Below are 14,043 nucleotides of genomic sequence, written 5' to 3' on the forward strand. Positions count from 1 at the left end.
CACATAGTAAGTGCCTAACAACAAGAGAAGAAGCGTGGCTTGGGAGTCAGAGGAGATGGGTTCTAATCCCAGCTCTGCCGCTTGTCTGCTGTGTGACCTTGGGCAAGTCATTTCACTTCTCTGGGCCTCAATTACCTCATCTGTAAAATGGGGATTAAAAGTGTGAGTCCCACATGGGACAACCTGATTACCCTGTATCTACCCCAGTGCTTAGAACAGTGCTTGGCACATATAGTGAGCTCTCAACAAATACCATAATTATCATTATTATTAATACCATCATTATTATTCTCTTGAAGCATTTTGTTGAACAAACTAACTTCAAGGGCATGGAACGAAGGAATACTGAACGGCTACATACCTGGTGAGGTAGTTGAGAATGGGATTGTCGGGCTTCACAAGTTCATCCAGAAGGCAGCAACCCTCCGCTCGCACCAACGAGACACGGGTGAGCTCGCTCCCTTTCGTTGTAAGGCACTGAAAGACAGCGGACCCCATCAGGTGGGCCACCTCCATCACAAGAGCTGTGCTGTGCCACCCCCCAGACCCCCAATCACCTCAGGAATGCCCACCATGCGCTGGAGGTGCTGGGTGATTAGAGGGGAAGCTCCCTGGGTACAGTGCCCCCAGTAAAAGCTCTTACTATTACTATGACTGCAATAAATCGCTCTCAAAATTCTTCCAGTACTGATCACTTACACTTCCAGACATCGAAAAGCCACGCACCCACCCACCACCTCAATCGCAGAAAAACCCAATTACTAGAATTCATTCATTCAATCGTATTTGAGCGCTAACTGTGTGCACAGCACGGCACTAAGCGCTTGGGAAGTACAAGTTGGCAACATGTAGAGACGATCCCCACCCAACAACGGGCTCACAGTCTAGAAGGGGGAGACAGACAACAAAACAAAACACATGGACAGGTGTCAAGTCGTCAGAACAAATAGGAGTAAAGCTAAATGCACATCATTAACAAAATAAATAGAATAGTAAATAAGTTTGCACTTCCCAGGCCATCCAAGTCTACTGTGTGACCTTGGACAAATCACTTGAGTTCTCTGTGCTTTGGTTACATCATCTGTAAAACAGTCTTGATGATGATGATGATGGTATTTGTCTGCCTCTCCAGGACAATGTAACAATAAACAGATACATTCCCTGCCCATAATGAGCTTACAGTCTAGAGGGTCTCAAAACTCTTCAAATTTTTCACCACGCAAATCTCCGGGTCTACTGCTGCTGCTTCCATTTTGCATCCCATTCAATCTAATAACAGACCCGTCTGGCTTTGCTTCCTGCTTCCTAAAACAATGGGAATGAACACCACTGTAGGTAGAACTAAGACAACTTCCATCTGAAGGAAGCACCATGAGGAAAGTGGAATGAAGTGAACTACAAAGCGAAACAGCAGTAAATAACATTAGCTTTTAGCTTAGGTGCTATATAAGCAATTGCCATTATGCAAGGAATGAAAAAGAATTTTTTTTTCTCCTCCATTGTATCATCTTTTCCTAGTGACTTCTATTTTCCTGAAGTGATGTTGCTAATTGTGATCACCTAACCCTCTACAGTCAGCTAGACATGACACTGACAAAACACACCACCTACCCAAGGAACTACAATGCACTCTAAGAATTACTGTGGGTCCAAATTTCTGGTCATCATTTTCTGATCCTCGCAAGTTTATGGCCGGTAGGACAGAGGAGCTCTGAAGAGGCAATCTTATCTAGAGAACAAGAGGTATAATAGGGAACTAAGTCAGATGAAGCCTCTCCCCTAGCTAGTCCCAAGAGAACTAACTACACGTGCACTTACGCACACTGAGGAGGAAGAATGCCAGGTTAATTTTTCTGCGATTGCCGGACCCCTCCAGATCTGTTTTCTTTCTCTACAGAAGACTATAAAATTATCAGCGGTACTTGCCTTCCACAAAACTATTAGTAGGGAAACCTAATATGTACCGTTCTCAAATACAGTATTTCCAAATTGCATGTTCAATGTTTGAACATTTTGCAAGAAATGGCTTGAAATAGTTGTTCAAGGGAATGCATTTTGTGCCTACGATGAATGTTTTAAGTACTCTCTCTCCCTCCTCTCAGAACCCAGGCCAGACAGCTCCTCTAAAATCATCTTAACTCTCTGTACCTCAGTTTCACCTGTCTTTCCACTGACCCCTAGGCCAAGTCCTCCCTCTGGCCTAGGACTCCCCACCACCCTCCACCCCCAGCTTCATATCTGACACACCACTATTCTCCCCATCTTCAAAGTCCCACTACTATCCTATTGCCTCCAAGAGATCATCCTTAAATGACCCCACATTTCCCCACCCTAGTTGCCCTTTTCTCTGTGTCATCTATACACTTGGGTTTGTGACCCTTGAGCACTTGGATACCCACTCCACCCCCGAGTCCTATAGTCCTCCTTTACATATCCTTACACTCTGTGTTTCCCTAACTCTGCATCAAACAAAAACTCCTCACCATTGGCTTTAAAACACTCTTCCACCTTGCCCACTCCTACCTCACTTCACTACTTTCCTCCTACAACCCAGCCTGCACATTTCACTCCTCTAGTGCTAACCTTCTCACTGTGTCTCTCTCCTGTCTCACCCCGACCCCTGGCCCACCTCCTGCCTCTGGCCTGGAATGCCCTCCCTCCTCAAATCCAACAGACAATTACTTTCCCTGACTTCAAAGCCTTACTGAAGGCACATCTCCTCCAAGAGGTCTTTCCTAAGTCCCCCCTTTCCTCTTCTCTCACTCCCTTCTGCCATCACCCTGACTTGCTCCCTTTGTTCTTCCCCTCTCCCAGCCCCACTGCACTTACATACATATCTTTTAGACTGTGAGCCCACTGTTGGGTAGGGACTGTCTCTATATGTTGCCAACTTGTACTTCCCAAGCGCTTAGTACAGTGCTCTGCACACAGTAAGAACTCAATAAACACAATTGATTGATTGATCTGTAATTTATTTGTGCTAATGTCTGTCTCCCCCTTCTAGACTGTAAGCTAGTTGTTAGCAGGGAATGTGTCTGTTTATTGTTACACTGTACTTTCCCAAGCACTTAGTACAGTGCTCTGCACACAGTAAGCAGTCAATAAATACAACAATGAACAAATAAATGTAATTTACTTTAACATCTGTCCCCCACACCAGACTGTAAGCTCCTTGAGGACAGGGATAGTATCTACCACAACTCTTGAATTGTACTCTTCCAAATGCTTAATACAGTGTTCTGCGCACAGTGAGTGCTCAATAAATACCACTGACTGACTGACACCAGCATTACAACACCTCTTCAACAGAATCTGAGGATTATAGCTATTTCTGTGCCTCCTTTTTCAAAGGCAATGAGAGGCATTTCATACCATTTCACAGTCCAATCCAAAAAGGGGGCTGTTGTTGGTTATCTGGCCAACACATTCCGTGGGAACAAAGTTTTCACAGCCATCAGATCCTAAGGAAGAACATAAAGAAGCTTGAGTACAAACAAGAAACAGGCTGTTCAAGGAGGTATTTTCATACTTGCTCAGAGAAGTCAATGGCAGAGATGATTTTGCAAGGAAATTGCCAATTGTGTTGCACAGCAGGAGTTTCCCAAATGAGTTCCTCTTCCTTCATCTCCAGGTCTGAAAACTCAACTGAAGCAGTCTACTCTGCTCAGTTTCTCAAATACAATCAGTTCTTCTATAACACATTCTTTAAGGATGAAACGCACATTATGAAACCCCAAATTCTCCCATAAACTCCAGCAAGCAGTGTGGATGCCTTCCCAGACTGAGCCCCTTCTTTCCTCTCCCCCTCGTCCCCCTCTCCATCCCCCCGTCTTACCTCCTTCCCTTCCCCACAGCACCTGTATATATGTATATATGGTTGTACATATTTATTACTCTATTTATTTATTTATTTATTTATTTATTTTACTTGTACATTTCTATCCTATTTATTTTATTTTGTTGGTATGTTTGGTTCTGTTCTCTGTCTCCCCCTTTTAGACTGTGAGCCCACTGTTGGGTAGGGACTGTCTCTATGTGTTGCCAATTTGTACTTCCCAAGCGCTTAGTACAGTGCTCTGCACATAGTAAGCGCTCAATAAATACGATTGATTGATTGATTGATTGGACTAATGGAAGTCAGAAGGACCCGGGTTTTAATCCTGGCTCTGCCACTTATCTGCTGTGTGACCTTGGGCAAGTTACTTAATTCTCTATGCCTCACCTGTAAAATGATAATTAAGACTGTGAGCTCCATGTGGGATGTGGACAGTGTCCAACCTGATTAACTTTTATCTACCTCAGTGCTTAGTAGTGCCTGGCACATCCTAAGTGCTTAACAAATACTATTAAAAAAAAAAATCACATTATGGTAACAATCAATTACTCAAGGGATGGATGGTTTGAAGAATCCACCGTGACTGACAACCCCTAATACAAATTCCTGAAGTTACTGTGATGTCCATCACAGGCAGAATGCTTTACCCGCTTGTCACTCGTGCTATTGTGTTGTATGAAACAACGGAAGGCTGCAAAACACCAAGTTACACAAAGTAAAGGACTGTACCACTGCAGATTGTAAGCTCGTTGTGGGCAGGCAATATGTCTGTTTGTTATGTTGTTACTCTCTCGAGTGCTTAGTACAGTGCTTTGCACACAATAAGTGCTCAATAAATACGACAGTGCCTTGTGGTACATCTAAACTGAGGCAGAGGTTAGGGAAACATGACAGCATCACTCCTTGACAAATACGGCGTACTGGATAGAGTATGGGCCTGGGAGATGGGAGGTCATGGGTTCTAATCCCAGCTCTGCCACCTGTCTGCTGTGTGACCTTGGGCAAGTCGCTGTACTTCTCTGTGCCTCGGTTACCTCATCTGTAAAACTGGGGATTCAGTGCTTAGTAGCGCCTGGCACATCCTAAGTGCTTAACAAATACTATTAAAAAAAAAAATCACATTATGGTGACAATCAATTACTCAAGGAATGGATGGTTTGAAGAATCCACCATGACTGACAACCCCTAATACAAATTCTTGAAGTTACTGTGATGTCCATCACAGGCAGAATGCTTTACCCGCTTGTCACTCATGCTATTGTGTTGTATGAAACTTGTCCCATGTGGGACAAGGAGGGTGTCCAACCTGATTAGCCTGTATTCACCCCAGGGCTTAGTCCCGTGCCTGACACAAAGTAAGCACTTAATAAATACCATAATTATTATTATATCCTTTGCATGTGCCCATCAGTTTCGTCTTCTAGACAGTTAAGTTCATTGTGAGCGAGGAACATGCCTATCAACTGTTGTATCATAATCTCCCAAGCACTTATATACAGTCCTCTGAACAAAGTAAGCGCTCAGTAAGTACCAGAAAGTACCACTGACTGATTCCCTAAACCCAATCTGCTCACGTGCTGACTAATGAATAGCATCAGAGACGATTCCCGCTGAGAAAAGAACGTTCCTTAATTTTTTCACCAAGCTATGGCCACGTATTAAAAACACATGTTAGAGCACTACAGATTGCACTCATGCCTTATTCGGTACTGGGCGGGTGCGTATAAGCATTCCTCCCACCCTCGCATCAAAGTCTACCCAGAAAAGCGTTTATTGTTGCAAGAATGTGCCTGGATTCCTCCACGGCGCTCCAGGAATAACTACGCAGCGTGGCTTAGTGGAAAGAGTATGGGTTTGGGAGTCAGAGGTCGTGGGTTCTAATCCCAGCTCCGCCACCTATCAGCTGTGTGACTTTGGGCAAGTCACTTAACTTCTCTATACCTCAGTTATTTCATCTGTAAAATGGGGATTAAGACTGTGAGTTCCACTTGGGACAACCTGATTACCTTGTATCTACCTTAGCGCTTAGAACAGTGCTTGGCACATAGTAAGCCCTTAACAAATGCCATTATTATTATTATTACTAATAAATGCGCTACTGCAACAAAGAGGGCCAGGGTGGTTGGCGACCAGGGCAGTTGTTTCAAGACATGCAAACAAAACTAGAATGAGTGGTACTTGCTGAGATTTTTAAAGCCCTGTTAATACATGTATTGCAACCCACACCAACCTTGGAGAGGAAAGTCAAATTTTCTCATCTCTTCTTCCGAGAGAAGGCACTCGGTGAGGCCAACGTTGTCATACCCATATTTCTGGATGATGGGATCGTTCTGCAGGTCTCCGCTGCCTTGTGCGGCGGGCCGTGATGCCTCTAGAGAAACCAATTTAACGACAGGGGTTATCGCCCTGGACAGGTGTGCACAGAACTAATCAACCGACAGACTGAAATGGCTTCTATCTTCACAGAACTAAGTGTGGTATGCATCTCAAGGCCCCAGAGGGTGGCCAAGGGGGAAGGGAAGCAGGTGGTGGTTGGAAGAGCCTGAAATGCAGTCTGTCAAGTAGCTGATCGCAGGCTGATGTTAGAATTCCCAAGGCACAGCTTGTCGCCTCCTGCTCTAAGGGCATTCGTCCTATCTGCCCAGGACCATCTCCACTAATAAGTCAGTGTGTGGCACAGATCTAGGCCAAAAATGTTATTTTCTACAGCAATCCTCGCTTCAAAAAAACACATTTGGCAGATGAGTCTTTGGTATTTTTTAAAAAGGCCCCGAGAACCTGCATGTCTGCCGTGAGAGGACTGACTGTGGCTGCCATTTGAGGCTGAAATGGAGCTCCAGCTAAGTGCTGTCGGATAAGAGAGGTTGCTGCTTCCCGGAAAAGGGAGTGTTTTGATAAAGGGCTTGGAGCAATTAGAGTCCCAAGGAGAAAGCTTGAGAACGCTCCCCAAAATAGGTTTACTAGGTTTGAAGAGAAGTTAGCGACTCTAACCCCAAAACACATTTTCCCTAACAGTGGACATAGGGATATTCTTGGCCATCCCCCTACTATCATTTACTCAAAGCAACCCCACCTTCCTTGTCCCACTGAATGCCAAATTCAAGATATTTTCCCATTTTAGGATAGGTCAGGACCATTTTCACACTCCCCACTGTGTCTGCCACATTTTTAACATAAGGGCTAGGAATGGGAACGTCATTACCAAAAAAAGGGCATGGTATTTCCTGGTTCTAACCTACTGCAAACTAAGTCTCTCCTCTCTTCGAAACCGTTCAAGATTCCTGTTTGAGAAGCCTCCCCAGAATAACCCCATCTGGTTCTCATCACTCCAACAATGCTTTGACCATTGTGGATATATATCTATCTGCTCAAACTTAGTTGATTATGGAAAGGTTAAGCCATTGCTTTTCTATATAATTTTACCTGCGTGTCCCCCCCTTTAAATTCCTCTAGAGCCAAATAATTATAAGTACTAAAATTATGATATTTACTAAAGGTTTCTCTGAGCTAAGTGTTGAGGTAGATAATTAGATAACCAGATAAGATCTAGCTCTTTCCCAGTGACCTATGAGGCCATAAACCTCTCGTGCTTAGTACAGTGCTCTCCTGCAGTGGGCTCTCAATTCATATTGATGTCATATTTAATCTTAATTCTACCACTGGTTTTGTAAAACCTCTCGTGCTTAGTACAGTGCTCTCCTGCAGTGGGCTCTCAATTCATACTGACATCATATTTAATCTTAATTCTACCACTTGTTTGGTAAATCCCAGCCTCACCGAAAGGGTGGCTGTGTCAAAATGAAGCTAACAATCCCGGACAGCCTTAAAAGCACACGAAGATGGAAAGTTTATGTGGAAACACAACAGTTCTAAAAAGCCTCAGCATTGAAATTCTTCAATATCCTACTTTAGTCTTAGAATTTAACTCCTTTTAATAAAGACTAGCTTAAAGCAAAGAAAAGAGATATTTTTAGAATCTATATCCACTGAAAGTGACCCAAAATAATATGATTTGACGTAGGCTGTTTTCTCTCTGTAGAAAACTTTACTTTCCAACATTTTGTTCCCAAGCCTAATTAACAAATGACTATGGAAAAGAACCACTCATTGAAGTTCATACCTTCTGCCATGCTGAGATGATCCTTATTCGTTTTCATTTTTTCTCCAACCCCTTGATCCAGCTGCATCCCAATCACATCTGCCAGGAAATCTGCCGAAGGAGGTGGCAAACGGAATCTCTATAAAACCATAAAATCGGTTTTTACAAAGGTTAACAATGGGGTATCAAAAAATTGTCTCCTGAAGCACCCCATCAATTTGCTAAACCGCAACAGCTGTGGTGATGCCCTAAAACAGAAATGAAAATTCCTGACTACACCTAGACTGCATCCAAAAGTATAGGCCCAGGAACTGGAAGCTTTCTGCTCTGAAATCTGGCTTTGAGTCTGACAGTTTGGGAAACTGAGGGCATTGTCTGCGATTTACTCTCCCTTTTAAATGGTGTTGACAAGGCCCCGTTCACACCACCTCTGCTCTTTTATGAGAAGCTAACATTTTAGACGAGGTGTGAAGGCACTCCCTGTGGAATAGGAGAGCCATTCGCATGTTAAGAAAAAGGTGAGCAAAGCGGGCTACTAAAAACAACCACCATTTCCCCCAAGACTCACCCGCTGACTGGCCCCAAATCATTTCAGAAAGCCTACCATCACTGCCCTCTAAATGAAACTGGGCTCGACCTAATCTGAAGCAAACACTCCTTTTTAACAGCAGAAAGACCTCAACAAGGTGCACCGCTACTGTTTCAGCACCAATTCCTCAGGGGAATGTGGGGTGAACCAACTGTGATCATTAAGTACAATACCTGGGAAACCACACTGGACTTCAGGAATGATGTATGATGAAAAAAAGGGCATTTTTTAAATTTGGGACAGATGATTTCAAACCCTGAACTATTTTGTAGCCCAATTTCTGAAGGCAGAATCTCCACAGCAAGCTTCAGGGGGACAGCAATGGTCCACTGAAGGGGAAGATTCTCAAGCATGTCATAGGCTGGGCAAAGTAATAGTGTACTGTCTTCAAGTGCTTAGTACAGTGCTCTGCACCTAGTAAGCGCTCAGTAAACACCACTGATTGATTGATTATCTGGTGGCTCCTCAGATCATTGGCTTTCAACTTCCTACTGCCTACTCCCTATTTTTCTTGCCTAGAAAAGCGAGAACCGTGATTGCCTCTTCTGTAAAAGGACTGGAGTCGGAGAGTTGGTTGTAGCACGGGGAAAGACTGTGTCACAGATATCAATTTACCAAATTTAGCCTAGTTTAAAAGAGGACACAGGCCATGAAAGGCAGACAACCCCCGTTTTAAGGGAGCAAAATCCACCACATCCAGTTGGACTAAAAACAATGAGGGTACATGCATGTAGTTTTACCCGAGCCTAGAATTTAGGTTTGAGCAATCTTTTCCCAGGGAATGTCCCCTATTGAGATTCTGTTATTTCTTAGAAGACTACTCTCCTAATTTTCTCCTTTAATTCTTCTCACAACCCTGATCCCTACACCAGGAGTGTAGCAGGAAGTGGTGCAACACTTAGGTTTAAGAGTATCTAAGTTTGGAGGTGGGTGGGAGGGAGGGGAGAGAGAGAAGAGGGAAGAAAAGGGGGTAATTTGATTAGAGTTGAGAGGAGAATGCCTTAGAGAGGCTAAAAGAGGCCCGAGGGAATCTGCTTAGAACTTCTTGGTCAAAAGAACAGACAATTCCCCTTTACCTGCCCCCACCAAGTGGATCCTTGTAATTTATTTATTTATATTAATGTCTGTCTCCCCCTCTAGACTGTAAGCTCTTGGGCAGGGAATGTGTCTGTTAGATGGTTATATTGTACTCTCCCAAGCGCTTAGTACAGTGTTCTGCAAACAGCAAGCGCATATCTGCTGTACACCTTGGGCAACTCACTTAACTCCTCTGAGCCTCAGTTACCTCATCTCTAAAATGGGGACTACGACTGTGAGCCCCACATGTACATATGTTTGTACATATTTATCACTCTATTTATTTATTTTACTTGTATGTATCTATTCTATTTATTTTATTTTGTTAGTATGTTTGGTTTTGTTCTCTGTCTCCCCCTTTTAGACTGTGAGCCCACTGTTGGGTAGGGACTGTCTCTATACGTTGCCAACATGTACTTCCCAAGCGCTTAGTACAGTGCTATGCACACAGTAAGTGCTCAATAAATACGACTGATTGATTGATTGATATAGGACAGGGAAAGTGTCCAATCTGACTACCTTGAATCTACCCCAACAGTGCTTTATTCATTCGATCGTATTTGAGTGCTTAACAAATACCACAATTATAATTATTAAATACGATTGACGGATCAGATGACTGAATCCACAAGAGCCTACAGAGAACATTTCTCTTTGAGAGGGCACATTCGGGATCCCCTGTGGCGGATGTACCCCATAGAAACTTACATGTCTGAATGTCTTTCGGAGGTGTTTGAACTGCAGATAGAATCTGTAGAAGTGCAGCTGGCTCGTTCCCTCCAGGACAATTACTGCCACACTCCTCAGGTGTCTTTGGTGGAAAAGGCGGCACCAGCTGGGAGACACCAATGCAGAAGAGACCATGGCAATGAGCTGGAGTTAAGTACAAGGAAAGTCTACGTAGGGATAGAGGGGAGTGGGAAAACCTTCAAATTCAAGGAAAAACTATTCACTGACTTCTTGCCAAAGGGCTGCAGCAGAGGCAGAAGATGAGAGGGTTATGGCTTCAGCCGAGCTCCTACTTCCATTGCTGCGTTCCTCTCCCTAATAATAATAATAATGATGATGGTATTTGTTAAGCGCTTACTATGTGCAAAGCACCGTTCTAAGCGCTGGATAGAAGTTGAACTCTTATTTCATCGAAAGCGCAAAATACACACTGAATTGCTGAGAAAAGTCCACTGCATTGCATTTCAGCATTTTTTTCCATCAAATGAAAAGCAAAATAAAAATAATCAAAACGTTGCTTTTCGGGAAAACTTGATCATTAGCTTGAAACCCGATGTGCCTGAAGCTGTAGGGGGAAAATATATATATATATAAAATGAAATTTAGCAATAATTAAATATGTTTTCCCTCCTTCTAAGACCGTGAACTCCACCTGGGAGAGGGACTATATCTGACCTGTTTATTTTGAATCTACCCCAGTGCTTAGTACTACTACTACTAATAATAATAATTATGGCATTAATTAAGCACTTACTGTGTGCCAGGAATTATACTAAGCACTGGGGTGGATACAAGCAAACCAGGTTGGACACAGCCTCTGTCTCATGTGGGGCTCACAGTCTCGCTCCCCATTTTACAGATGAGGTAAGTGAGGCAGACTGAAGTGAACTGACTTGTCCAAGGTCACAGAGGAGACAAGTGATGGAGCCAGAACTAGAACCCGTGACTTCATGACTCCCAAGGTCATGCTGCTTCTCTGCAGTGCGTGGCACATGGTAAGTGCTTACTTAAATACCACAATTATTACTATTACAGTAATAATAATTACAATAAGAAGAATAGTATTTTTGAATGCCGTACACTGTACTAAGCACTTGGGAGCTTCAACTGAAGCCCAAAACATGTTCCTTGGTGATAGGGATATCTCACTCTAATTGGGCTAAATATCTCTTCCTGTTACCTTCCACTGATATTGGTAGTAGCTCAGTGCAAGTCGAGATCAGGTAAGAAACACAAGACTCAGGTTCTCCCTCTGGACTGTAAGTTTGTTGAGGGCAGGGAATGTTTCTGTTTGTTGTTGTATTGTACTCTCCCAAGCGCTTAGTACAGTGCTCTACACACAGTAAGCACGTAATAAATTCAATTGAATGAACAATCGAAGGAATGGTGACAAACACCGGGCCAAAACTTTTCCAGGATGTTTCCTTCACCTGAAACAGCGTGGCTTAGTGGAAAGAACCCGGGCTTGGGAGTCAGAGGTTATGGGTTCTAATTCCGCTCCGCCAATTGTCAGCTGTGTGATTTTGGGCAAGTCACTTAACTTCTCTGTACCTCAGTTACCTCATCTGTAAAATGGGGATTAAAACTGTGAGCCCCCACGTGGGACAACCTGATTACTTTGTATTTACCCCAGGGCTTAGAACAGTGCTTAACGTAGTAAGTGCTTAACAAATACCATTATTATTATTATTTAGGTTTACAAGGACAAGCCTGTGACATTTTTATAAGAACATCACTTTGGTCAAAGATAAGCATCCGTATTTACAATACACTCAAAACACCACTCACAAACATTCAAGCACTCCCTCTTGGCAAAAATGCTGCTTTCCAAAGCCCTAGACCCACCCACCGCAGATCTTGCCACTCCTGAGGTACATCTGGTGGTAACATAACAAAGCCAATTTGTGATTTCGCCGTATTGATATTCCCAAGTGATCGGATACTGTTGGAAATCTGAACCTACAAATTAACCATTCATCAATCTTAGGCTTGTCCTGTACCTGGGTTTGGCTGCTTTGTGCTGTTTCCCCAAAGTTGCGTACTTCAGAAGTTCTTGTATCTGACCATGGTTTACTTCACAATTGTCACCGAACAAAACAGCCGACAAACGTGCTTTCTGCAAAGAGGAACACAGAAGAAAACTACAATCTGTGTTTATTAAGGAGAGGGACAAAGCCAATTAATACGATCCTCTCTGTGTGGACCAACATAAAAACACTAATTTAGACCAGTCAAAAGATATTTAGCAACCACCCAAAAGCATATTGTGCTGTACCGAAATGAATCCAAAATGACATTACACTCTGGGATTTTAAATTTTAATGAAAAAATTAACCAGACACGGACATTTAGACTTAGAATGTTTCCTACCCTAAGTTTCCAAAATGGCCCACACATTCCTGAAATGACAGTTCTACAGTTTTCCCTCTCTGCTTTACCCCACCTGAGATAAAAAGGCACTCTCTCCTACTTTCCAATTAGACATATATCTGGAAATGCCTCAGATGAGATTGGAACGTATGAATCTTCAAAAGAAATAATAAGCAATAGAAAACTGGCTAAGAGCTTAGAAACAAAAAATCCGGTTTGACGGTCACTTTTCTGGCTGGAGAAATAGTATAGCTAGTGGGGTCCACCCCAGGGATCAGTGTTAGGACTAATTTTATTCAAGAGTTTCCTCAGTGATGAGAATAATAATAATAATTACGGTATTTGTTAAGCGCTTACTATGTGCCAAGCACTGATCGGGAAGGGCACAGTCAATTTTTCAAGCTTGTAGATGACACTAAATTCTTTTGGGTGATGAAATGCCATGTTTTTGAAGAAAAACTACGGGAAGAACTCGGAAAACGGATTGAGTGGGTAGAAAAAAGAAACATGAAAACTTTGATGGGAGTGTGAGGAAAACTAAAATGATGATGGAGTCAGCCATCAATCTCAGTTCAGGACAAGGCATCAACATTTCAAATCCTGTTCTGTGGAAGAAAAGTGCTACGGTCAAGGTCAGAGGACCAGAGAAACAAGGCAGAAATGTTTATTCCTAGCTCTCCCACAATTTCCATGCCTCCGCAGTCAGGATTGACTGCTCTTTAACAGATAGCTCTGGTTCCTTAATAAGCTATTTCTCACTTACAAATGCTGAAAAACTAGTGCGAATATAGTATTTAATGGTAAAAGAGAAGGCAACTTTTTACCATTCAGGCCCAGCGGTTGCCAGATACACTGTCTGGAGCAGCATTTTTCCTCTCTCCACACCCCATCTAGATTCTGTGAAGTTCTATCTGATTTAGAAGTTGACCAAAACCCTGAATAAAACCCGGAATTAGCCAGTCAGCCAACAATCTGTACTAAGCACCAAGTCTCTCCCTTCTACCTTGGCTGTCTACCTGAAAGAGGTTTTGGAAAGATCACAATGAATATATCAGTGCTTTGGAAAATAAAAGTGCTACACAAATGCATGGTGTTATTATTGCTGTGACAATACCTTTAGAGAGTGTAGACCTAGTGGAAAGAGCAAGGGCCTGTGTGTCAGAAGGATCCGGGTTCTAATTCTGACTCCACCACTTGTTTGCTGTGTGACCTTGGGCAACTCACTTAACTTCTCTGTGTCTCCATTCCCTCATCTGTAAAATGGGGATTAAAACTGTGAGCCCCATGTGGGACACAAGACTCTAAGTTCTTAATAAATACCATATATAAAAAGAAAAAAGAATG

At 43.0% G+C, this 14,043-nt stretch overlaps 1 protein-coding gene across 5 annotated transcripts in view; it reads right to left on the reverse strand.

Moving 5' to 3' along the window:
• The window catches only part of REXO5 (RNA exonuclease 5), a 38,668-nt gene that overhangs the window by 15,381 nt on the left and 9,244 nt on the right, over window positions 1-14,043 (reverse strand). For 3 of the 5 annotated variants that reach the window (XM_038763787.1, XM_038763789.1, XM_038763788.1), the window contains exons 3-8: window positions 12,330-12,445; window positions 10,309-10,435; window positions 7,956-8,073; window positions 6,066-6,206; window positions 3,373-3,461; window positions 362-477 (exon numbers count right to left, since the gene is read on the reverse strand). In XM_038763787.1, the coding sequence (XP_038619715.1) occupies window positions 362-477; window positions 3,373-3,461; window positions 6,066-6,206; window positions 7,956-8,073; window positions 10,309-10,435; window positions 12,330-12,445 (707 nt within the window). Of the gene's footprint in view, window positions 1-361; window positions 478-3,372; window positions 3,462-6,065; window positions 6,207-7,955; window positions 8,074-10,308; window positions 10,436-10,557; window positions 10,645-12,329; window positions 12,446-14,043 lie in introns of all 5 variants that reach the window. The other 2 variants (XM_038763791.1, XM_038763790.1) reach the window with 2 other exon arrangements.

The sequence above is a fragment of the Tachyglossus aculeatus genome, chromosome 21 (genome assembly GCF_015852505.1).
Source record: "Tachyglossus aculeatus isolate mTacAcu1 chromosome 21, mTacAcu1.pri, whole genome shotgun sequence".
NCBI lineage: Eukaryota > Metazoa > Chordata > Mammalia > Monotremata > Tachyglossidae > Tachyglossus > Tachyglossus aculeatus.